This window comes from Uranotaenia lowii, chromosome 3, assembly GCF_029784155.1.
Source record: "Uranotaenia lowii strain MFRU-FL chromosome 3, ASM2978415v1, whole genome shotgun sequence".
Taxonomy (NCBI): Eukaryota; Metazoa; Arthropoda; class Insecta; order Diptera; family Culicidae; genus Uranotaenia; species Uranotaenia lowii.
Window position 1 is genome coordinate 100,163,865 of NC_073693.1, and position 24,602 is coordinate 100,188,466.

The following is a 24,602-nucleotide window of genomic DNA, read 5'->3' on the forward strand; positions in this document are numbered from 1 at the left end:
CAACCTATATGTAACTTTCAATGCCTTCATTCAAGTAAATATGTGACTTTTGGTTGCTTGGGTTTCCGCTGGTTATGGTAGAGCAGCCTTGGTAAGATGTAGCAATCAGTCATGCAATCAGGATGCATATTTCAAATCGCGTTGCCAAGATGTTCTGGAGAGACATAAGCTACGAACTATGAAGCAAGGTATTATATATCTCAGTCGATTTTTTTATATTTCTAATTGCAAATCAACTAGGTACGAATCAGAGTTTTGAGAAGGATCAGTCCTTGTCAGATATTGAGGCCATCGGAACTTCGCTGGAGAGTACGGAGTTCAAAGCTGGAATCAATAATGATGGTGGACATGTATCGGTTTGTGAAGTTGGAAAACGGAATCCAAAAGCAGAACGCCAGCAAGGACAAATTCAGTCGAGAAAGCATTTTTAGATCGCGAAAACCTGATTTTTGGAAAATTGTTGATGCAATCGAGGTAGATGAAAACATGCCAAAACACAGGTGAGAAAAAGGAAGTGATAAAATCCTCAAGGCCTACGCTAATGAACCACTTCCTATTCCGGAAACATTCGAAGTCATCGTTGAAATTGGGAAACGCACATCAAAATGTAAACTCTTCGTGTTAAGATGGATCCCAAGGCAGTTCCAATCGTCCAGCCATTGAGACGAGTACCGATTCATTGAAAAGCTAGACGAACTTCTAAGGCAAGACATAATCGAAATTTAGGAAGGGTTGGCATGAAGAAAGTAGAAATGTGATGATGCTCGTTACTCATTATGGGCTTCATCGATTCAAGCGTCTTCTTAACGGTCTTGTATCTGCACCGGAAAGATTTCAACGGATTATGGATCAAATACTAGCGGACTGTGAAGGCGCTTTCTGGTATTCATGATATTCGTTTGAATAAGGTATGATGCTATCAGTAATTCTTGTGTTTAATTGCTAAAATAAATAACTCAAATTGGCATTGTAATAATTTCATCATTTAAGTGTATCTTCATCACTTACCATGGTTACAGGTCCTTCAGAAATTTAAGGAAAGGGGAGTTGTTCTTAATTGGGAAAAATGTAAAATAAGAGTAACGGAATTCGATTTTCTTGGGCATGAATAGAATCAGTTCCTGACATAATGCCATTAGATGCTAAACGAGACGCTGTTATGAGTTTTCGCCGTCCTGCTATTAGAAGTGAGGTCCGAAGGTGTCTAGATTGCCTATCATCTAGCGATGTATGGTAATTGTTCAGGGTACATGTGAGCGCTGTCTGTGTTATTTTTTGCCCGGTCGAACGCAATTTCATGTGTTCGACCCTGTGTGGGGCAATAATGCCGAGAAAAGCCAGCACAACTGGTAGCTGGTTGTGGGTAGCAATGTGACATCTTCGTCACTTCTATCTACATCTATTCGTTTCTTCTACCCAAAGCGCTCTAGCTTTTACCTGTCCAACTATCAGTTTCATATTCTTTCTCATTAAAAATTTTACTTAGTTTCTATAAAATTTGCAAAAATGCCAATTCAGATAAAAAATAAAGGTTAAACAAAAATCCCCACTTTTCGTTTAAATATATTCAACTGTTAGTTAGAGTTTTCCTGCCAATCTTCAATCCGGTTTTGTCCAATGTTTAAGAATATTATTTACAAGAAGGCGTTTTTCATAAATGAAATATAATGTACATTCAAATCAAATTTTAAGAAACGTCGTTAATTAACTGATAGCAACGCACATATTTCCGCCAATCTAGTACATTATTTTCAATTGTCGGAAGTCTAGACTTTCGGAGTAAAATTTAGTGCTGGCGCAATAATAACGATGTCAAAAAATATTTCGGATACAAAAAATGAACCATTTTGTTTTTACTCAAAACATGCAAAATAATTAGTTTTATTTGACAATTTTGACTGCTACTAGAGTACCAACGAAAATAAACCAACAATTTTTTTTTTATTTTTGATAAAGTACATGATCCGAAATTCTTACACAGTTTAAATTTTTGAACCATGCTATCTCATATCCCAACCCACAAACTAAAATCCCTCGAAATTCTTAGGAAATAAAATTAATCATAACTTACAGGGGGAAACAATTTTACAGTTTAATATAAACTATTGTGCTAATAACAGGAAGAAAACATAAATAATATGACTCGATTACAAATGGGTATCTGCCCATAATGCTTCTGTATGGTTTTTGTTTTGGTTCGTTGAGAAATCCTTCGTTTCCATCCGCTGATGGAAACACTGAATTAGGTCAAGTTATATATGTAGGGTTGTGTTTGTTTCATTGCATCTCTTTTTTATCTACACCAAACATCGATAGGTTTTCGATTCCATTATTTTCTTTACATAATCCGATAAAAACCATTTATTGTTAAAGGGTCCATACAAATTCTTCCAAAATTTGTAGCATCTGTTAGTATTTGGTTTTGCCTAAAATCGTTTATATCCGAATGATTTCTTTTTTTAAATGTTTTAGACTACTTATTTCCTAAATCACAATTTGGTTTGCCACTTTTTGCTGCTGTTTGTTTTTTTTTTTTGTAGGTTTTGTTCTGTTTTGTGTTTGTTTTTAACTCATCATCTGACTTGTGAGAATAGATTTATTCACAATTTGTTGATTTTTGTTTGCCTTATTTTGAGCAAATTAAAATTTGTCCGCAAGGCAATCCGGTTTGAATACGTGAACCAACGAATCCCAACCGCAATCGGCCAGCTGGTTCGGACGTCTCCGGTTCCAATCCAACCCATAGGTGAATTCCGAATGATGTTTGATCGTTTCGATCGCTTCGTTGCTCTTCTTGAAGTCCCAGATTCTGGAAGAAAAGGAAAGAAGAAAAGGTTTTTTTTTACACCATGATTTTTTTTTAAAAATTAAATACATAATAAATAACTAGTATTTGAATTTTTGTTTTAAAATTGTATTCAAGTTTGGCGTCCCATTCTGTAATTTGAGCCCAGCTGCTCGATTTGACTGAATCTCTCGAATTGTGTTGAACGAAAATTCGCCTCGAGAAGTCGACATTTCAACCATCAGCATTCGAGCACACGACCAAGTCGAGCTACTCGCATTCTCGTGTCGAACTTGGCTACAAGATCTATTTGATATCGTAGAGTAGCTCGACTAAGTCGAGTGTCGATTTTATCTATTGTTAAAATTAAGTGAGAACTCCACTTACCTTGTGGTGAAATCGTAGCCAACACTGGCCAGTACCGAGTGGTTGTGCGGTGAGAATTGCACCTTTCGTACGGCAAATTCGTTGCCCTTGAGTTCCGCCAGCGGAATGCCAAAGTTGCGCAAGTCCCAAACACGGATCAATCCATCCGAGGCTCCGGTTGCGAGCACATTTGAATCATGTTTGCACCAATCCACGGTGAGTACCTAAAAGATGGAAAAAAAAGTTAATTGTTTTGTCGAATTCCAATTTCTTTAAAAACAAACTCACCTCGCCATCATGCGCCTTAATGCTGGCAATCGGTAGATCGTAGCAAAGAATGTCCCAAATCTTGAGCATTCCATCGCCAGAGACCGACGCAAAAGTGTTCGGGATGTGCGCTGCGAACACCGCATTGTAAACCAGCTGGGTGTGCCCGATATAGGTCGTCAACGAATGGTTCCGGATTGGATCCCAAATTTTCACCGTACTGTCCCAACTGGCCGAAATGAACAACTGCTCGAAAGGAACCTTGCTCCAATCGACGCTGTAGATTTCCTTCTTGTGCTCCCGGTACACCATCTGCGGTGGCCCGTTGTTGGCACTCAGCTGAGTGTTCCACAGCTGGACACTCCCGTCACCGGAACCGGACACGACAATCTCCTGGTTCGATTCGGACCAAGTCTGTGAAAATTAAAAGAAAAATTGAAAAATTGGCAACACTTCTTGTGAAAAAAAAAGGTAAAAAAAACTCACCACATCGAACAGCCCGTCGGTCCAGTGGTGGGTTCTCCGTTCGACGATGGCTCCGCTACCATCTGGGGACAGTTCCAGGAAGTACAGGGTTCCGCCGCCAGCCAGCCCGTAGAACTGACTCGATGCCACCACGAACTGGTCCGGGTTGAAGGGGGAGAAGCGCACGCTGTAACCGTGCCGGTTGGTGGTGAAAAAGGTCGACATCGTAACTGCAAAAGGGAAATAGAAAAGAATAAAGTTATGTTTAGAATTAAAAAAAAAACAACAAAGTTGATTTAAATTTAAATTGTCTTTCGATACACAATAAAATCAGTTTAAATTCGAAATTTCAATCTTGATTCAAAGAATAAAACATTGTTCAGTTTTATGATAAAAGAATTATGTTTTCGTCAATCGTAGCAATCCATTTCGTTGGATGAATACAACACACGCAGTTGAATGTTATACAGCCCGGCAGATATACTAGCCAAAAACAATGGCTTGTACAATGAGCCGAAGCCAAAGAAGATCGTCTCGTCGAGTCAGAAGCCGGAGTCACTAGAAGGACATCGAACCAGATATCCGTTCTGATGTGGCGAGGCCAATGGCGCTGTTTGTACAAACTTCAGTTTATTTACTCAACCCCAGCGAATGGATCCGAATCCACTGAAGAATGTATCCCCTCGATGACAACATATTTGGTGAGATCTAACCTTTTTACACTTCTAGATTTTACATTGTATTATATTTAGAAAAAAAAACCTTTATGAAGCGTATGGCAGGGAACTCCACGCTCTTCCTTCCCTTGTTACCACATGGTTGGCCTGGCCGTAGTAATCTTGTTGCACTTAAGTTTATAGTTACTTTAGAAGTCTTAAAAAGTTAATACGATACGAGCGAATGGCAATAAAAACACATAAAACCCATCCCCATGCTGAGTAAAATCAGAGTGTTATAAATATCAAACCAAGATAGGATAAAATGCGCCAAGCGTGCAGGTTCGGGTTATAGGCACCCAATTCGTAGGAAACCGAACGGAGCGTGTAGGAAGCTGTCAAAACCGGTCACGCGGAAAAGAATCGCCATTGTGCTGCAAATTGTGGTGTGACGCGGTCGGAAAAATTTAAGTGCCCGGGAATTGGTCGCAAGTGGCGGACAGAAACGCGAGTTTTTACCGGCAGCGTTCTGGAGTGGAGTCGGGACGTCGACCAGCATTGCCCAGGACACAGGTACGACAAACCCGTAGCGAAAATCACGAAATCTTTGACCCATTCCGAACCCCGCCGGAACGAGCAAGCCGCTCAAATCGCCGTTCGTGGTCGTTTGTTCCGATAGGCCGATCAAGCGGTCATCAGCTCGGTATTAGCTCGGTCATCAGATCAACAGGTAGGATTTCCTGTTTTAAGAGCGAACGCTCCCAGCACTTACGCTCTTTTCCATTCCGTAGGAAAACGGAACGACCAAACGAGCCAGATTCGTAGAGGTTCGCTAATAGCTCTCGAGAAGGCCGCACACTTGCGTAAGTAGCTTCCGGAACCACGCTTGAGCAAATATTTAAAATGCATCCGTTTCATCAGGGCCCCTTTTCGGAGATTGGCGATCTCGTCTCAGGCACAAATCGTTGGAAACAAAACCGCAGCCCCCTGGTAGATCCCAGGAGGCGCCACAGGCGTAGGGCTTTGGCACGCGAGCCGAACAACCTAGGAAAGATCAGCAGCCCCCTGGTAGTCCCAGGAGGCGCCACAGGCGTAGAGCGGAGGCACCAGGACTCTGCCGTGAAGAAAAGTGGAGGTCTTCCGGCAGAAAGGGTCCCCAAGTGGAAGCGGAGGAGCAGCAGCGGCGCCAAGGTGCCACCAATCGGCCCCGGACCTAGGGAGGCCGAACAGCAGCGGCGGCGCCAAGGTGCCACCAATCGGCCCCGGTCTTAGGGCGGCCGAACAGCAGCAGCAGCGCCAAAGTGCCACCAATCGGCCTCGATCGTAAGGGTGCCGAACAGCAGCAGCGGCGCCGAGGTACCACCAATCGGCCCCGGTCGTAGGGCGGCCGAATGACAGCTTCGGCACTAAGGTGCACCCAATCGGCCCCAATCGTAGGGCGGCCAAAGGCCGAGGAGCAGCTGAGAGGAGGTCCGAGCCCGCGTTCTGCAAAGCGGTGAGTACACGCTGATTCGGGGAAATGTGGGGGTGTTTTGCCAAAATCAATTGAAGCCATTTTTTCCATTCATGTGGCATTGACCACGAATAGCCTCCATAATAATCTCTACAATGCATTCCAGCATTATAATTAAGTTCGTGTAGCTATTTAGTTCTGAGTGTTTCCTATCATTAGAGTAGATAGTAAACTCAAGAATGAGTGTTTAGAGTTTAAAGTGCAAACGTCAAACGCACACGCGGGACAAAAAAATAAACAAAGAGAAACGGAAACAAAACAGCATCGTCGAAAAAGTTTTAAGCGGTTGTGTTCGCGATTGCATTTGCGCAGTTCTTCCACCAGCAAAAAGTGGCCTGTAATCCGTTCGCATCGCAGAGCCGTAGCCTTGTAGGAATGAGCTCAAGGAGCCAAATAATAACTGAAATACACGATGGAGCAGCAAAACAAATTGACTTTCGCAACACTCAACACAGATTGCCAAGGGAACGGCGCCGATTACAATGATGAGGCTCTGGTGTAGAAGAGAAAGCGCAGTAGAATCGTAGGTAAGGCTCTTGATATTTTCCCGAAGTTCTAAGCAAATTGGATTTATCCGCAGATTGTCTCAGCGACCGAAACAATTGCAGCACAAGAAATAGAGGGCAGAAAGAAAATATCCGCAACAGCAAGTAACACAAAAGGGTGAGTGTAAAATTTGATAAAGGGTGTCCACGGTGAAATTGCCACACACAAAATTGATTCGCAAAATTCGAGTTTGCATCCGATTACCGTCAAATTTTCAGGGATTGAAAAATATCTATCAAACTTCATTTAACCATTTTACTCGTATTTTATTTACAGTCCATACACGAATGCCCGCACCTTGGCCTTAACCCCGGCCATTCTGCACAACCTGGGAATCAACCGTTTTTTTGTCTTCACTACCTTAGGTCGTTTGGAGGTGCTGTTTCATAATCGTCCAGTACTTCTCGATGGCGTGGAGCTCCGGAGTTTTGGGAGGGTTGAACATTTTCGGCACGAAATTGACCTTATTGTCCGCATACCACTTCAGCACGTTCTTGGAGTAGTGGCATGAGGCCAAACCCGACCAGAAGATTGTTGGGACGTTGTGGGCCTTCAGAAGAGGAATTAGCCGCTTTTGGAGGCACTCTTTCATGTATTTACACCTGTTCTTTCATCGTGTCCTGGGTCACGAAAGGTGCACTTCGCCTCCCGCAAGTGCAGATGGCTTGAAAAACCAGGAATTTATTCGCAAATTTGGACATCTTCTTAGTGCGGACATGCTCAGGAACGCTGAACTTATCCTTGGCCGTGAAAAACAGGTTGCCGGGGAGCTGTTTGAAGTCGGCCTTCACATATGATTCGCCATCCATGATGCAGCATTCAACTTTCGTGAGCATGTTGAGGTACAACTTCCCGGCACGGGTTTTGACGGACTTGTTCTTTATCTCGTCGCGATTAGGGGCCTTTTGTACCTCGAACGCTCGAAGCCCAGCGTTAGTTTTGGCCTTCTGGAAAAAACTCAGGTACAGCTTCTTAGCCAGCATTCGGGTTTCGGTTGAAGGCTCCAACTACGCGGTTGTGATTTTTGATGTTGTACGCAATACTTTTTCCTTCACTTTTGGGCTTCCGATCGGTGGTCAATCGTTCCTCGAACCGCTTAATCACTCGCAAAACCGCGGAATTTGCGATTCCCAACGTTTTAGCGATGGAACGATGCGAGAGATCCTTGTTGTCGTAATGAATGCGCAAGATTTCATCACGCACGAGCTGTGCTTTCGACTCCATTTCCGCGAGTTTTGGTCACAGGACTTCAAAAGGATGTAATCAATGCACTATGAACTATATCCACCCAAATTTTCATTAAATTCTACCCAACGGTTAAAAAGTTAGAGCAATTTCATAGTGTGGCAATTTCATCGTCGACACCTTTAACTCTCAAAGTGAGTAAGTTCCGTCATGAAAAAAATATTGTAGAGCCCTGTCGAAGGCAAGACGCCTCCTGGTTGTCCACTCGAAGGACGGTCGTATCGTAACGACACATTTGACAGATCCAACGGCCCCATTAGGGTAAGTTATTTGTTGTTGGTATAGGATTACTCAATGTTTAAGCCAAGATTAATGTTCGACAGGGTCGTTTTTAGAGAACTGTGTTTTCTTTTTCGGGACACGTTTTATGCAACTTCAGGTTTTTTCGAGTCTCGTTTCTTGAAAACGGAATTCCCGAGGCCGTGAGATTCCATCGGTTTGGATCCAGCAGGAAGCAGTCTACGGAGATGAGTGTTTGTGTTTTGGGTCATAGTTAGCCGGGTAGCACACACTGAAAGGCAGTGGTGCTCAACTTGTTTCAGCATGTTTACATACAACAGATATTACGAAAAATGAAGGACGCTAGTCTTTCAGTCTTTGGCTAGTAAAATAAAGTTATTTTAACGAAAATCCTAGCCAGAAAGCAATTAAAACTAAGTAGATTTCAGATTCTAAATCCCGATTTAGAATTCCGATTAAGAATTTCGATTCAGAATTTTGTTTCAGAATTCAAATACAGAACTCAAATTCAGAATTCAGTTTGAAAATTAAAATTCAGATTTCTAGTTCAGACTTTATTTCAGAGTTTCAGGGGGCTTGTGATATAGCTCAGTTGGCAAGTCTGTTGCCTCCTGAGCCGATGTCCGCGAGTTCGAGCCCAAGAGTAAATATCGAACGCAGTTGTACCGGATAGTTTTTCAATAACGATCCGCCAACTGCAACGTTGATAAAGTCGCGAATGCCATAATGATGGTAAAACGACTATAATCGAAACAAAAAAAAAAAAATTTCAGAGTTTCAACCAGAAATCAGATTGAAAATAATTCATATTATTAATAAGTTATATTTTTTCTATTTTATTTTTAAACTGGTAGCACTTCCCAGAAACTATTGCGATAAAAGTAGTCGCACTGTGCGCAGTTCAAAACCTCAGTATAAGCAGAAGCACAACAATCAATCAATCCGAAACATCACACAATGATTAAAAAAATGGAAACACTCATACCCATCGACCTATCAAAACTTAATGACCCAACTTTTGTTTGCTGATCCGTTGATACAAACAAGTATTGTTTGATTTATGTCTGTATTTTTTTTTGGCTATCTTATTCCATTATTCAATGGGAGTCTAGAGTTTAGGATGGGAAAACCATTTAGTTTCCAAATGTTAAATAAAACGAATTTTATCAGATTCCTATTGAAGCTTAAAGCACACTATAAGGAAATGATATAACTGCACGATTTTACTCTACTTAGTCGGTTGTTGGTACATACCCAAGGTCAATAATCACTGGCACAAACTAAACCAAGTAAGGGAGGCGGCTATCAACGAGCAAACCAACAACAACGGGCTAGATGGCGATACTCAACTGCAATCAACAAGAGCGGCATCACCATCGTCTTCAGCATCTCGCAGGTATAGCCTCCATCAACTATTTACTCCTCGGACTAGGCATAAGAAACAGCACAACATTGCGGCCATAAAGACCGCAAGATTAACTGGTCACTCGCTCTTCCGAACGAAACGATACGAAACGATGGCCAAGACAAGCTACTACGGGGTTCAAGATTAGATTCCGCGTTTTTTTTGTTTGCGATTTTGCCATATACGCGCAGATAGCTGGGAGCCACAACAACAACTTTTATATCATTATCATTAAACAACACACCACGAGACGAGGCTGGGAGAAACTAAATCGAAAAGTCCTCACTTCCTACTGAAAAAGTATTTGAGCAGCAGTAGCAGCTGGAGAAATGCCAGCTTTAAGTTGATATACACACTTAGTTGCGTATTATGGGAACACTTAAAACTTGTCTCTGCCCGTAAGTTTTCGGACACCTAACACACTAAGCGGACGCCCAACAAGAAGAAATAAACAAACTGATACAGTAGGTAGGTACGCAAGTTGTTGTGCCTAAATTGGATTCGTCAGATTAAGTTGTTTTCCGAGCTGTCCGGTTGAATCGTTTCCTGATAAAGTGATAACAGTTTGATGGTAAACGTCGTGAGTTTAAGTTCAAAATTTTAACTTTCCAAAATTCCTTTCATGACTATGAGACTCGAAGAAACTTGAAGGAGAAAATATTCCAACGAACTTGCTACCCCTTGGTTCGACTGTAGCTTCATGAACCTTCGAATTATGTGGTGTGCTATTATCAGTTGGAACCACGTGTATTGCATCCTTGTGTTGTGCTCAACCGGTTTATTGAATTTAAGCGATTGAGGTGCGTTCGCACATCTACCAATAAGAGCCACAAGTGGGAGCTACACGATTATCATTTTTGACTCGATCGGGGGGTAGTATCAAAGCATGAGGAAGAAAAATTTAAACTTACAATCATTTAAAGTTAAAATTGAAATCCGTTTATGATAGTAGTTTAACGATTGGAATCATGATCAGTTTAAAGCAATTACTTCGAAACGACCGCATATCCAGAGTTTCAATCATGCCCACATGCATATCTGTAGTGCATTTGAACCAGTTCAAATTTTTCAGAGTATTTCCTAATTTAATTTATTATTTCAACCTTAATACATATCAGTTGGATGAAGTGCAAGTTCCTTTAGAAGCATCTTCTGATGTTAGAATTAGTGCGTCGACTTTTTTTTTCTATTCATTGTACGTGAATCGGAGGGTCAGGAATGATCAAAATTTGTGATTAAGAAAACTAGCTAAGCCAGGTTAACCCGGACATCCCCGGATATTTGATACAAAATTCTTAAAAAGGTCAGGTTCGGCCCGGATGCCTGGATTTCGATGAAAAAAGCCTGGAGTTTTTTTTTTAATGAACACAAACAACCAATCTCAGAAAGTGTACGATGTATGCCGTGACCGGATTCGATCTCATGCCCGCTGGCTTAGAAGACTTGAAACCTATCCTCAACGCCACGGGCTGCGGCTTTGTCAGATGTATTCATTTTATATGCGAACTCAAACAAAAAACTCAAATCAATTCATTATGCGGCTTGTGATATAGCTCAGTTGGCAAGTCGGTTGCCTCCCGAGCCGATGTCCGTGAGTTCGAGCCTAAAAGTAAACATGGAACACAAATCGCGACAAAATCGTTTGGAGAGGAGGAGCAGATGATTAGACCAAAGTTACCCGTAAACTTAACAACCAATGTTTTATTGGTAGTTCCTATAAGGAAAGGTCTCCAAAAAAAACGATGGAATTCTCCAAATTTCGAACTTTTGCCGGATACCTTTTGCTATTATCCACTATTGCGTTTATCCACCAAAGAAAATTCTACCCTTTTTGCTCCTGAAAAGAGTAAACTGAATTAAACATGAAAATGAAATGATTCACGCATCATTCCAAAAATGATACAAATTACTTTTACTTACATTGTCTTATTTCGGTTAATTTATACAGATGATCTTCTATTTGAATACAGTAGAAATTGTTTTTAAATCAGTCGTTTCTTAAACAGTGTGTTTTGGTGTACAAAATAAACAGTTTAACGTTGTAAACTCAATGTTTTTATAACGGTGAAACCTGCTTGATTCTGATGCAACCAAAAAATGAACCAAACTCATCCGAACTAGAAAGATGAATTGAAAACAGCTATTTTTTCTTAGTTTTTCCAATCTAACTCGTTTCAGTCTGAATATTTTTATTAAGTGTATTCGACAAAACTGTTCGATTTTGGGTGACTCAAAACTCTTTCAAACATATTTTGCTTGAATAAGCTCGGCTTGAAAAGATATAGTTAAAAAACTGAAAATTTTGAATAAAAAATATTTTTTATTTTTAACCCTTCTAAGGTTTTTGAGTTAGCTTCTACGAAGTTGACGTCTTGAACAAAATTGCTACTTTTTTTACAATCTAAAAACTCGCCAAATACATGTATGCTCTAAAATGAAAATTACAAAAAATAATTTTTCTATCTCACTGCTAGGTGATTGAATCATTTTTTTCAAAAGCTTTTTTAAAGTGCTTTAAATGTAGGTAAAATGTCCCAAAGCCACTATGGGTCTAAAACGCTCTGTTTTGGCGCAAACAATTTTGATCACCTTTTTACATCGTTTTGCCCTGTTTGCGAGGGTCTTTAAATTTTCCCCAAAATCGAAAATTTAATTTTTTATGACATGAAAACACACGTGTTTTCAGATTTTTAACATTTTTATTTTTCGTGTAAGACTCGGTTAGTTTTTTTTTGTAAATAAAATAAAACCATATTTCAAAGGTATACCTCCTTCATTTTTCAATAGAAATCATAAAATAGCACATCGAAACGCATCGAAATTTTACCAGATTTTCAAATAAAACATTTAAAACAAAATTAAACATCGACCTTTTACATGAAAAATTGTAAATGAGCTTTAAATGTTGTACCGTCTACATCACCGAATTTTCTACAAAAAATACCACTGTATAGCCCAGTTCATGATGCAACTTTCATCTGAAGACACCAAAGAGGGCCAATAACTCCTTCAAGAGTTATGAGAGAAATAATGATAATAGATCTTTTTTTTGCATCGAAAACAAACAATGGTCGAATAAATGCACTCACTTAAGAAGGCGCGCTTCTAATAACATGAAAATAAAAGTACTTATCAAAGCAGGTAAAAAACACTGTTTTTTCGTACTTTGTAGAGTGTTAACAGTATAACTTAGGCTTGCCAGATACATTTAAAAAAAAGCGGGACATTTCCCGGCAAAAAAGCGGGACAAAGCCGAAAAAAGCGGGACATTTAAGAAACTCTTCAAAAAAGCTAAATTGTATTGCCAAGCTTATACGTATACCATCAGCCAAAGTTATTCATAAAAAGTACACTAAGGTTTTTTTTAAACGCGGATTGATTTTACTCAGTTTTTCTTATATTACTTCTATTTACACGGTTTTTTGCCATAAACACGTTAATTTTCCACTGTTATCGCAAATTAACAGATTAACACGAGAGAAATATTTCAAGTCCTACATGTCAATAACGGATTTAATATCGTATTAAAAACCTTTGTTCAATAGCAAATATATTTCAAATTTCTTTAAAAAAATTGAAAGCTCAAAAGAAATTTCTCCTATACTTTGGAAAACTGAGTCGAAAAAAAAGGTGTATAAAAGGCAATTAAGCTAAGATTCTGTCGTAAAGTTGAGATCTATAATAATTTTGAAGCAACTTAAACAATATTTTGTTCAAACCAAAGTTATTCACATTGCATTATCGGTTGAACGTACTCCAAGAACGCTTAAATGAATCTGTATTTTATTGTATCTTTAGTGCTATTCAGCAAAATACTGAATAATTTTCTTATGTCTTCTGTCTTCTGAAAATTTGATGCTTATTCCGAGCAAAAAGACGTATTCGAATTTTTTTGTGTTGAACAAATGGATTGAAATAGAAGATACAAAATTTTTCCAGTGTAAGTCAGTGAATTTTGTAAAAATTTTCCATGAAAAAAAGCGGGACATTTTGAAGAAAAAGCGGGACGGCGGGACATACGACAAAAAAGCGGGACATGTCCCGCTTTTGCGGGACGGATGGCAACCCTAGTATAACTGACTCCAGCTTTATGCCTCAGTTTTGCACCAGGTCATCACCAGTTTTGCTCTTTTTTCAGTATTTTTTCGTTAATGCACCTTTTTCATGTTTAAGATCATTACATTAATATTTTTTAATGTTTTTTTTTTGGAAAGCTGATAAAATTAAAATGTGCTTTGTTGTACTATTTTATGATTTCTGTTGAAAAATGACAGCATGCTTTTATTTTATTTACAAGAAAATCTAACCAAGTCTAACTAGAAAAATAAAAATGTTATAAATCTGAAAAATACGTGTGTTTTCATGTCGTAAAAACAAATAAAATTTTGGATTTTGGGAAAGATCTGAAAACCCCCGGCGCAAATTGTCAGATAATAAAAAAAAATATCCCCAGCACAACTTAGCGACCGTTGACAAGACTTTCCAGAAGTTATGAGATAAGACCTTGTGCAAAAAACTAATAAAATATTTCATTCAATTTAATTTTAACTATGAAAAATAAAATGCGAATTATTGTTATTAATTGAGGCCCTTGAAGCCAAAGGGGTATAACTGCATAAAAACTTATTTCGAGAAAGCACTCTTTTAAGTTTTTTGTTCGGCCATTTTCCATACATTTTTCGAATTTTTTTTTCTTCGAATATAAAACTATCTAAATAAATTCTTAAAATCTGATAAAATCACCAAATATAGCCTGAAGAAACGTAAGGAATAATTTGCCGTTATTAACTCAAAATCGATAATTTTGCACGTATACCCCTTTGGCTCTGAGGGCTTCAGAGAAAATAACGTTTGTTTGATTCTTGGTTCTACTTTGACTAAAAACATTAAGAAGAAACTGAGTTTAAAAAAGTTAAAAACCAAAACGTCGACGCTCGAGAACACTGCTGTTTAGAACAAGTTTTGCATTTTAGTACAATGCTGTCATTGACGCGACGCATTGCATTGTGGTGGCTCAAACGAAAAATGGTATTTCAAAATGGAATTTTAATGCGACGCTGACCCGACGCAACGCCCGACGTTTTAAATATATCAATTGATATTTATATGTTGAAATCAGAACTTTAATTATAAACCAATTGAGCTTGGAAAAAGTTTTACAGAAGAATTTGGATAGTTTGGGATGTCATTGGTAAAAGTATTTTACAATGATTTCACTTTCCTAATCGCAACAAAGTCCAAATTATGAAGCACACTTTATTTTTTATATGAAGGAAGAAAATATTAACAAGAATAATTTTACTAATTCAAATTGTTTACTTAACATTTAATTGTCGAAAAGTCAGCAGAGGTTTGCCAAAGTCAAGATTTCTTCAAGTGTTATAATTTTTCTTGAAATGTATCAAATTTATTTGCATTTTGTCCATTTGTTTAAACCGGAGCATTGTAATTATAGTGAAAGTTTCGCCTAAATTCAATATTTGAACTAAGGAAATCGAAGTTCTGTATATTTTTAAACCCAATCTTTGACACGTTTAAGTTCCGTGTTTGATTTTGTCGAACGTATGTAGTTTCTTGCATAAATTCACTACTTAAGAGCACAGAGAAGCTATTGGTATGAGTGTTGTTTGTTCGCGGAATGAAAATTACGAGTTATTTCAAAATTAAAACCAAAAAACGTAAAAAAAAAAAATCGAAAAAAGACAGAAAGATTTTTTTAATTCCTACGTAAAATCTGATATCCCATTGAAACTCGATCAATCAAGGAAAAAATGTTCTTTAAAAATCAGAAGGATTCGGGTATGAGAAAAAAAAAATACCGATTAAGAAACAAAACAGCAATTACCGATTTTCCCCCAGAATAATTCTCTAGTAAATGTAAATTTAAAAAAAAAAATTAAAATATGTTTTTAAATAAGGTCCTGAATGATCCAGACAAAAATTTTTAATAAATAAAACAAAACGAAGACGTTTATACCTACCAAAATAATTCTGATAACAAATTGACGATCGTTAATATCACATTCTACTTCCAACCATTGATAAAAGCAGGTATAAATTAACTGAACCAAGCAAGATAAGAACTGGAAAACAGAAACACGGATTTTAGCCAAAAACCACGAACTATCCTACTAATCACCGAGGACTTCCCGAAACTGACGAAAACTTCATCGCCCGGCCACGTGTATGGAAAAACTGAACCCGGGTGCCTCTGGGGGGAAAAATTTTCCGACTTTTCCTGCGCCACGCCAAAAAAGATCGAAAACTAGAAACTAGCATCATCAACAGCAACAGAAGCAACGCAACGCAACCGACTTTGCCATATGCAATAGAGTTTTTTTTACTCCATTCTTCTATTTTTCATACGGGGAAGATTAGAACCCTTGGGGACGTGTCACTTTTTGAAATAATGTGAAAATTTTTCCAATTTTTAACAGAAAATTTTATTACTGGTATGGAATTGATCTTAAAATGTTGTGTTGGGATTAGAGTTCTAATATTTTATTCAAGACTGGAATAGCTTTCCAGGTTCTATTCAGATTGAAGATTTGACTAGTCCTAGTGACAGCTCCACTAGGAATAGTGCACGTTTCTTGCCTTTCGCCAGCCATGCATCTATAAAACACTAAACATTTTTCTAGTATTTATTTTTCCTGACTGCCTCTGCCTGGCTGCTGCACTTTTCATCACCAAACCTTCAACCTCACCTATCCAATCCACCCACAACTTTTCCCGCGCCCTTTCAGTTCCATCCAGGTTTTTACTAATAGTTTTTTTTTCACCCGGCTTCCATACACGCGTGCTTAAGCGTTTGTGCCTGCTGTTCGATGTTTGGATCTACTAAGCCGTTAAAACTTTTCCTCAACCAAAGCCAGATATTGTGTATTGGAGATGCTGTTTTTTCTACGCTTTGATTTTTCCTCTAAAACTATCACTAACATCAGCTTGACTCTGCCAGATCAACCAGTGGGATTGGAAAAATGTCCGGGAAAAAACTCGGTCGGAAAATGTGGCTGGCGGAACGATGAAAAAACATATTGGCTGCCGGTTTTTTGTTGTTTTTTTTTTACTATTCTTTTACTGCAATTGGAAAATGTGGAACAACGTGCACGATTGCATTCGGAATAATTTTCTCCGAACGTGTTTAAGTTAAGGGAAAAAAGTAACAGAAAACCATAAAAGTCAAGACCAGAGATGAGTTTTTCCGAGAAAGTTTACTTCCTCTAGGATGGAAATAGACTAGTAATGTAGAAGATTTTTGACAAAGAATTAACAAAAGGAATCCTAGAGTTCAAATAATGTTTTTCAAATTAATTTTGTGATTTTTTTGAAGAATGATATCACACAATATTTTTAATCATAACTCTATTGACCCAGAAAAATGCAGCAATGCACATGTGCATCCAACAAGAAGACAACACTCGATCGCTTCTGGCCGGTAAAACAAATAAATTCAGCTATTTTTTCATCATCATCTCTTCCAGCGTTTGGAGCTTGTTTGGAAGCACTCCACTTGGCTGATTCATCTTCATGGATGGATAAAATTGATGAGAAAATAAACTAGTTAAGATAATTTTTTCTTCAGCAGCTAAACAGTTTTGTGTTAGAAACAGCTCGCCAGTTGGGCCATTTTTGACACACATTTTCTGAAGGCGGAAGCTTGTTTGAAGCCGTTTTTTTTCTGTCTTATAGATCATTCAATTTTATGTTTGCTGTCAAGTTGTTAAATCTAATTGTGCTGCGTTCGATAACTTGTAACTAACTCATGCCGGGGGTGTTCGATTCAATCAACAATATGCAGCAATAGGTTGTGGTATGGTTGAAACAAGCAATTAAACAAATAATAGCGCGACCCGCTGATCGATTAAAAAAAAATGGTGTTGCTGTTTTTTGAGTGATTTTATTTAATGTTATCCACTGGTATCGATGTTTTTATCTTGAATTACTTTTCATCGAATCGATAGGTCGTTAAACATAACTTTTTATTATAGGTTTTTCTACAATGAAAGTTCGACTGAGAGGGAAAAAAATGAGCCGACCAACATATGTCCAAATAAATATATGCTTCTGATAATGATGACGACTAAGATGAGTGAAAACCTCATATCAACCGCATTGAAGTTAAATAGTTGAAAATGCAAAATCAATCCTAAAATGTCGGAATTTCAGAAATCCTCTTAATCCCCAGCAAACATGAAATCGTATCAGAAATGATAGCTCAAGTCGTTTACAATGGTGCTGTAAATCGCAATTCCAACTGGAAAGTGAAAAGATCGTATAATATGCGGGGAACTGAGATACAGGAAGAAAATACGTCAATGATCGCAGAATTAAAATTGTGTAAATTTGTGGCAATTTGTGAGAGAAAATGAGAAGGTTTGAGTTCAATCAAACAAAGCAGTAACTTTTCACATTTACGCTTCTTCAATCTGTCTTATTTACCGGTACTGACATCATTTCCAAAAAACAAAAAAACGCAAGCAGCAGCCTTTCAAATCTGAGCTTACTTAGTCCGTCTTATTTACCGGAACTGGCATCATTAAAAAAAAAAACTTCTTTCAAATCTGCGCTTCTTCAGCCCGTCTTATTTAACGGAACTGGCATAATTTCAGAACAAACTAGCAGCAGCCTTTCTGATCTGCGCTTCTTTAGTCCGACTTATTTACCGGAACTGGTATAATTTCAAAACAAACAGGCAACAGCCTTTCTATTCTGCGCTTCTTTCGTCTGTCTTATTATCGAATCTGGCATCAGTTCAAACCAAACAGGCAGCAGCCTTTCCAATTTGCGGTTCTTCAGTTCGTCTTATTTACCGAAACTGGCACGAATTCAAAACAAAAAAGCAGCAGCTTTTCTAAGCTGTGCTTCTTCAGTCCGTTTTATTTACTGGGACTGGCATCATTTCAAAACAAACAAGTAAAAGTTTTTTCTAATCTGTGCTTCTTCAGTCTGTCTTATTTATCGGAAATGGCATGATTTCAAAACAAATCAGCAACAACCTTTCTAATCTGCGTTTCTTAAGTTTGTCTATAAACTGGAACTGGCATAATTTCAAAACAATCAAAGCAGCAGCCTTTCTAATCTGCGCTTCTTCAGTCCGTCTTATTTACCGAAACTGGCATGCATTCAAAACAAACAAGCAGCAGCTTGTCTAAGCTGCGCTTCTTCAGTCCTTCTTATTTACCGGAACTGGAATCATTTCAAAACAAACAAAGCAACAGCCTTTCTAATCTGCGCTTCTTCAGTCTGTCTCATTACCGAAACTGACATCATTTCAAAACAAACAATCAGTAGCCTTTCAAATCTGCAATTTTTCGGTCCATCTTATTTACTGGAACTGGCATCATTTCAAAACAAACAAGCGACAGATTTTCAAATCTGCACTTCCTCAGTCCGTCTTATTTGCCGGAACTGGCATGATTTCACAAGAAACAAGCAGCAGCCTTTTGAACTGCCCTTCTTCAGTCTGTCTTATTTACCGGAACTGGCATGATTTAGAAACAAACAAGCGGAAGTCTTTCTAATCTGTGCTTCTCCAATTTGTCTTTTTTACCGAAACTTGCATCATTTCAAAACAAACAAACAGTAACCTTTTTCATCTGAGCTTCTTCAGTCCGTCTTATTTACCGGACCTAACATCATTTCAAAACAAACAAGCTCCAGCCTTTCTTATATGCGCATCTTTAGTCCGTCTTATTTTCCGAAACTGGGATCATTTCAAAACAAACAAACAACAGTCTTTCTGATCTGCGCTTCTTCAGTTCGTCTTATTCACCGGAGCTGGCATCATTTCAAAACAAGTAAACAGCAACCATTCTAATCTGCGCTTCTTCATTCCGTCTTATTTACCGGAACTGCCACTATTTCAACACAAACAACCAGCAGCCTTTCTAATCTGCGCGTCTTCAGTCCGTCTTATTTACCGGAACTGGCATCTTTTCATAACAAAAAAAAGCAGCAGCCTCTTCAGTCCGTCTTATTTACCGGAACTGGCATCATTTCAAAACAAACAAGCAAAAGCCTTTCTAATCTGCGTTTTTTCAGTCTGTCTTATTTACCGGAACTGGCATCATTTCAAAAGAAACAAGCAGTAGAATCTCTGGGCGATCCAAGAAAAGCTTAAGAATGATTCATAACAAGAAGGATGAATGTACTTTGAGTTACTGGAGGAGCTTCTGGTTGGTATAAAAGGGAAAGTTTAGACTAATTTTTTTTTTTAAACGAACACACACTCATAGTACCTCAGTGAAACTTGGTGTTTCATTGAAGAGTTCTACTTTCCTTAATTCTGAACATACATTTTTTGAAGTTATTAAGGCTAGGATTTTCTTAATGCTAAAACCACCAGACCACAGAACATGTACTTTGTATGCCATGACCGGGATCCGATCTCGCGAACCTTGACGTGGATGACTTGAGCTCTAACCACTACACTGAAGCTGCTGGCTTAAATACAGCATAATTTTGCTTATGCTCAGCATGATAACATCTCAAAATAAGCAGCTACGTCACAAAAAGTTTTCTAGAGATTCCTAACATTCCAATTCCGTATTGGCCCGATAAGATAATTGACAGTGTGGAAGTTTCAAAGCAGCTGCTTATGTGTCATTCATTACGGATATTTCTGTACCCAATTACGATTTTGTATCATAAGTAGTTGTCGTATGAATAAGATGCATCTTAAGAAATCTCATGCGATTGTTATAAGATTTCTTTTAACATCGGTCGCAACAAATACGACTTGTTCTATCATATCATATCAATAAATCGCAATTCATTCGATTTCAACATTTTGTACGATGAATGTACGATAGTGTTGAATGTTAAGAGTACACATTTACGAATCCGATTTGAGTTGAACTCTTATCTGAGTTTGAGGATGATTTCTTTTACGATTTTAGGTTGGCTGGGATTGGTTGACTATAATCATAATAAACCAATCTGAAGTTGAAGATCCAAGATTGATATGAGGTTAATAGATTAGATGCAAATCTTGATTCAAACCTCTGTTCGAATATAAAAGTTTAAAATTTTAGCATATTTATTCAAAATAGTTGCAAGTGCGCGTTTATGTGTGTCCAAAACACCTCAGCAGCTAATATTGATGATATTCAAATCATACTTCGAGAAAGTAAGAAAATTAACAAATTTATTGAACCGAGTTGTAAGTATTCTGCAATTCGATAAAATGTTCAAACATGCTGTCATCATTGATCCAAAACTTATTATTTTTGATTACTGCATTTGTCCACTGATAAGTCTGTTTATTTAACTCGGATTTTCTTAATATAAACATTTCATAACCTGAGGCGGTAGACTGAGACGATTTAGGTTTATTTTTGAATTTCTTAAATCGTGGGGTTTTGAAGATTCGTTCTGGTTCAAATCTGATCCATGAATAATTTTTGCAGAATTTTTAAGTAACGATTACATGAGTAAATTTGAACTTTTATGTTTGTATGGGAAAATTGAATATTTTGTAGTGAAAAATCAACATTATTTTGGTTTCTTCTGGGGAACCTAGCTTGATAATGGGTTTTGCGCCAATTTATACATTTTTCAAAGGAAATTTTCCGCTGAACAGCTTTATCCAAGACCGTAACTTCGTATCTTATTATGCAAACACGTTATTAGCTGTTGGATAGGGGTATGTCTCATGGCATTGAAAAACAATCAATTATTTTGACAACACTGCTGGTGCTTAGCGAGATATTGCATGACTTCTTTTCAAGCAATACTTCGCTAGGCACTAGCAGTGATGCCAAATATATTAATTGTTTTTCAATGCAAAAAGACATACCCCAATTCAACGGCTTATAACTTTTTTGCCTAATAAGATATGAAGTTACGGACAAAAACAAAATTATCAGGCTTGGATCCATAGAAGAAACATTAATGGTGTTGATTTTTAAGTAAAAAAAATACTAAATTTCCCCTTACAAACATAAAAGTTCAAATTTACTCATGTAACCGTTACTTAAAAATTCTACAAAAAATCATGGATAAGTTTTGAACCAAACGAAGTTTTTGAGACCCCTGGGTTTGAGAAATTCAAAAAAGACCCCGAATAGACTCAGTCCATTAAGGTAACGTATTTCGTGAAACACATAAAATATTGCGTTAAAGACCTTTTTTCGTAATTTAACGTGTGAGTAGGAAGATAATCAATATTGTATTGATTTTTTATCAATTCTTTTTTCATATTTCAACTGCAAACAGTAGTTTGTCAAGTTACATTATCGTTTATGGGATAAATACTAATTATTGACCAAATTTCAAGTACATTCGTTGTCCAGCAACATTCGTCATTGAATTCGTATCACTCCAATCGTCATTTTAAATGCAAAAGAGAAAATGACACGTGCACTGCGCATCATCCATCATCATTTAGCGGAAGATTGGACCAAAAGGAATAATCATTTCATTCCGGAGAGAACATCCCAGAGAGAATTTCCCTTTTTTCCAGATGTATCTCGTTTTTGCAAATTGGTAGGTAGGTATGCAAATTTTTGCCATTCCCCTTCTCTTAGCAGGAAACGCAAAAACTGGTGCGTACACCGGAAAAATAGGAATAAAAACCCCGAAAGCCAGAAATTATAGCCCCTTTTTAGCGTCTCTCTAGGTTTTAGGTTCTTTTTTGTCACCATTTGTGATGATGCGTTTTTCCGCGCGCGCGGTTTTCTCCAACTCACTCACCGAAAAGCATCATCACAGACAGACTGTTTCCCACACTGTTTTCGGTTAGAGGAAAAGTGTACTGCGTTCGGCAGATATTTCTAATTAAAGTCAAAGATGAGTGAAAGGTGGAAAATTAGCAGCCAGAAAAGGAAAAATTAACCGGCGAAAAACTCGCGCGCGTCTTTTTGCGTTCAAGACAAATCCAGTTGGGAAAGGTCGTGTTCTTTGAAGAAAGTTGCAAGTTGTGACGGTCCCCGTCTGCCATGCCGGTAGCCAAAATGGGATATTTTCAGTTTTCAGATGTGCTAAATTAGACAAAAAACCGGGAGTTATTTTTAGGGATGGAAAGTGAAATTTGTCCTTAGCAAGACCATCTAAAGTAAACGTTAATCAGCGGTCTTTGCTTCCAAACTTCTGAGTGATGATGTTTGGGAATAATGACAGGGAGTAAAATTTATGACAAAGTGACAAAAAAAACTAATGGCAAAATGTCTTCACCCGAAGGAGTTGCTGGAACAAGAAAATTGGAATCCAAAATGGCGGCCGCCGAGCGTCTCCGAGAGCCCGCCAAAAGTGTTAAACCCAAACCCAAACCATCGGGCGGCCGCCGAATTTACACCGTTTTCTGATACTTATGCTTACCATGGTTCGAGCAAAGGTGAATAAAAAGAAGTCAGACAAAAATCGCACACTTTTAAAGGGAATCATTTTAGGGTTTTCAAAATTGAATCCGATCATACAAACGGCCGATATCCCTGGTCGAAGAATGTGCTCTTGATTTTCACTTCACAGTAGGTTTCTTCTGATAATTTTTTTTTCAACAAACTAATCCAAAGGGTGCAGCAAAACTTCACTCCGCAGAACTGAGCTCTCTCCCTTTCGAGAGGGGGTTTTAAAACTTTGAACCACCACCGATGCCTTCCAGAAGGTCACTGGCAGAGCCTTCGGAGAAGGCATTTGTGCAAACGTGGCCAAGATGTGGCTTTCCAAGATGGACATTTGAGGTGGTGTATTTCTTATTGACTCCCCAAACACCCCATGACGATACATATTATAGCCGAAAGGGAGCTGGCTGCTGCCAATCTTGATGACAAACTCACCCCCAGAAAACCCCGTATTCCCTGTTTGGTATTCGGAAAATGGGGAGAGTTCTGAGTACTCTCCACCTCCCAATTTTTGGGGTGGTAAACTCGGCTGGAGGTGATCGTAAATTTTCTATTGCGACTATATTCAATTTACATAACTTTAACAAAATTTTAAAATTTATTCAAAGAAAATTAGTTCATAAACATTTTATAAACACGGTTTTGCTATCGATTTCTTCGAGGAATAAAATTTTTATTTCCTTAGAATATGCAAAAACCTGACAAGATTATACGTCGTGGTTTAACACAGAGAACAGACGTATAAGTTAGCCCACGAAACTTGTGTGAAAATTTCTACGAACTTTTTGAACCAAACTTTGTTTTTTTTTTGGCTGGGCTACCAGATGTCTCATAACACACCAAAAAGAACAGCCAAAAAAACTGAGAAAAATAAATAAGTTTCAGTCAGTTTTGAACAGCATGAGACTCTTGGCATGTTTCAAGAAAATCGCTGTTTAAGTTTCGTAACGCATTTGAAAGTTCCTATTTTACTGGACATAATCGATGCTCTGACTTCGATAACCGTCAAAATGTGCAAAAACTTATTATAAAGCTGTTAGAAAATTTGATTACCTCAGTAATCTATATATGTACATAAAAAGGATTTCTACCTGCCTGTCTATCTGTCTACTCTCTATAAACTCGGAAACTAGTGAACCGATTTGCGTGAAACCACAGATGAAGAGATGTACAAGTTCGAACAAAAATCTTAAAAATTTTGTGTAAATTTTTAAGTGCATTCTTTCAAAGAAGCCGTTGAAAATCGACGAAATACAGTGCCGTCTATGGTTTGATTTGTAACTATTCAACGGCGCAATAGACGGAACTGTTTCTAGATAGCTCATTTATATGTAACAATTTTTCAAAAAGACGTAATGGTGTATGAACTCATAAATAAATAAATTTAAATACTTCAATTAGATGAATAGTTATATGTAATAAGAATAACTTTTATCTGAGAAAAATAGCATAATCATAATTTTATAGAGACAGCCGAAATAACAAAGGGATGTACATGCTCGAAAAATGAAATTCCAGAAAACTGTATAAAATTCCAAACGCTATCATTTAAGCAAGCCGAATTAACTTTTGAAGTACCTCATTTTTGAATATGATTATATGAACCCACACCGTTGTAGGATGGACGGCCTTAATTTATAAAATTTTGTTTTGTTGTTAAATTTATCTGGTTCATTTTTCCTTCATTCTTTTTCTTTTTTTTCTTTTTTTTTCTTTTTTTTCCGGGATTTTCCTCCTTTAGGATGATTCATCCCTTAATTCATTCTTTTTC

At 37.9% G+C, this 24,602-nt stretch overlaps 1 protein-coding gene across 4 annotated transcripts; it reads right to left on the reverse strand.

Moving 5' to 3' along the window:
• Positions 1-1,912: 1,912 nt before the first annotated feature.
• On the reverse strand, positions 1,913-23,109 carry LOC129754368 (peroxisomal targeting signal 2 receptor). Of its 4 annotated transcripts, none has more exons than XM_055750386.1 (5): positions 22,907-23,109; positions 3,905-4,113; positions 3,440-3,832; positions 3,173-3,375; positions 1,913-2,809 (listed from the first exon to the last, which is right to left on the reverse strand). In XM_055750386.1, exons 2-5 carry the CDS (start codon positions 4,106-4,108, stop codon positions 2,641-2,643), a joined length of 969 nt encoding a protein of 322 aa, XP_055606361.1. In that variant the 5' UTR covers positions 4,109-4,113; positions 22,907-23,109; the 3' UTR covers positions 1,913-2,640. The 4 variants fall into 4 exon arrangements, with proteins under 4 accessions (XP_055606361.1, XP_055606358.1, XP_055606362.1 ...); XM_055750383.1 differs by having other exon boundaries at positions 22,809-23,109; XM_055750387.1 differs by lacking the exon at positions 22,907-23,109 and adding an exon at positions 15,470-15,638.
• Between the last annotated feature and the right edge of the window lie 1,493 nt (positions 23,110-24,602).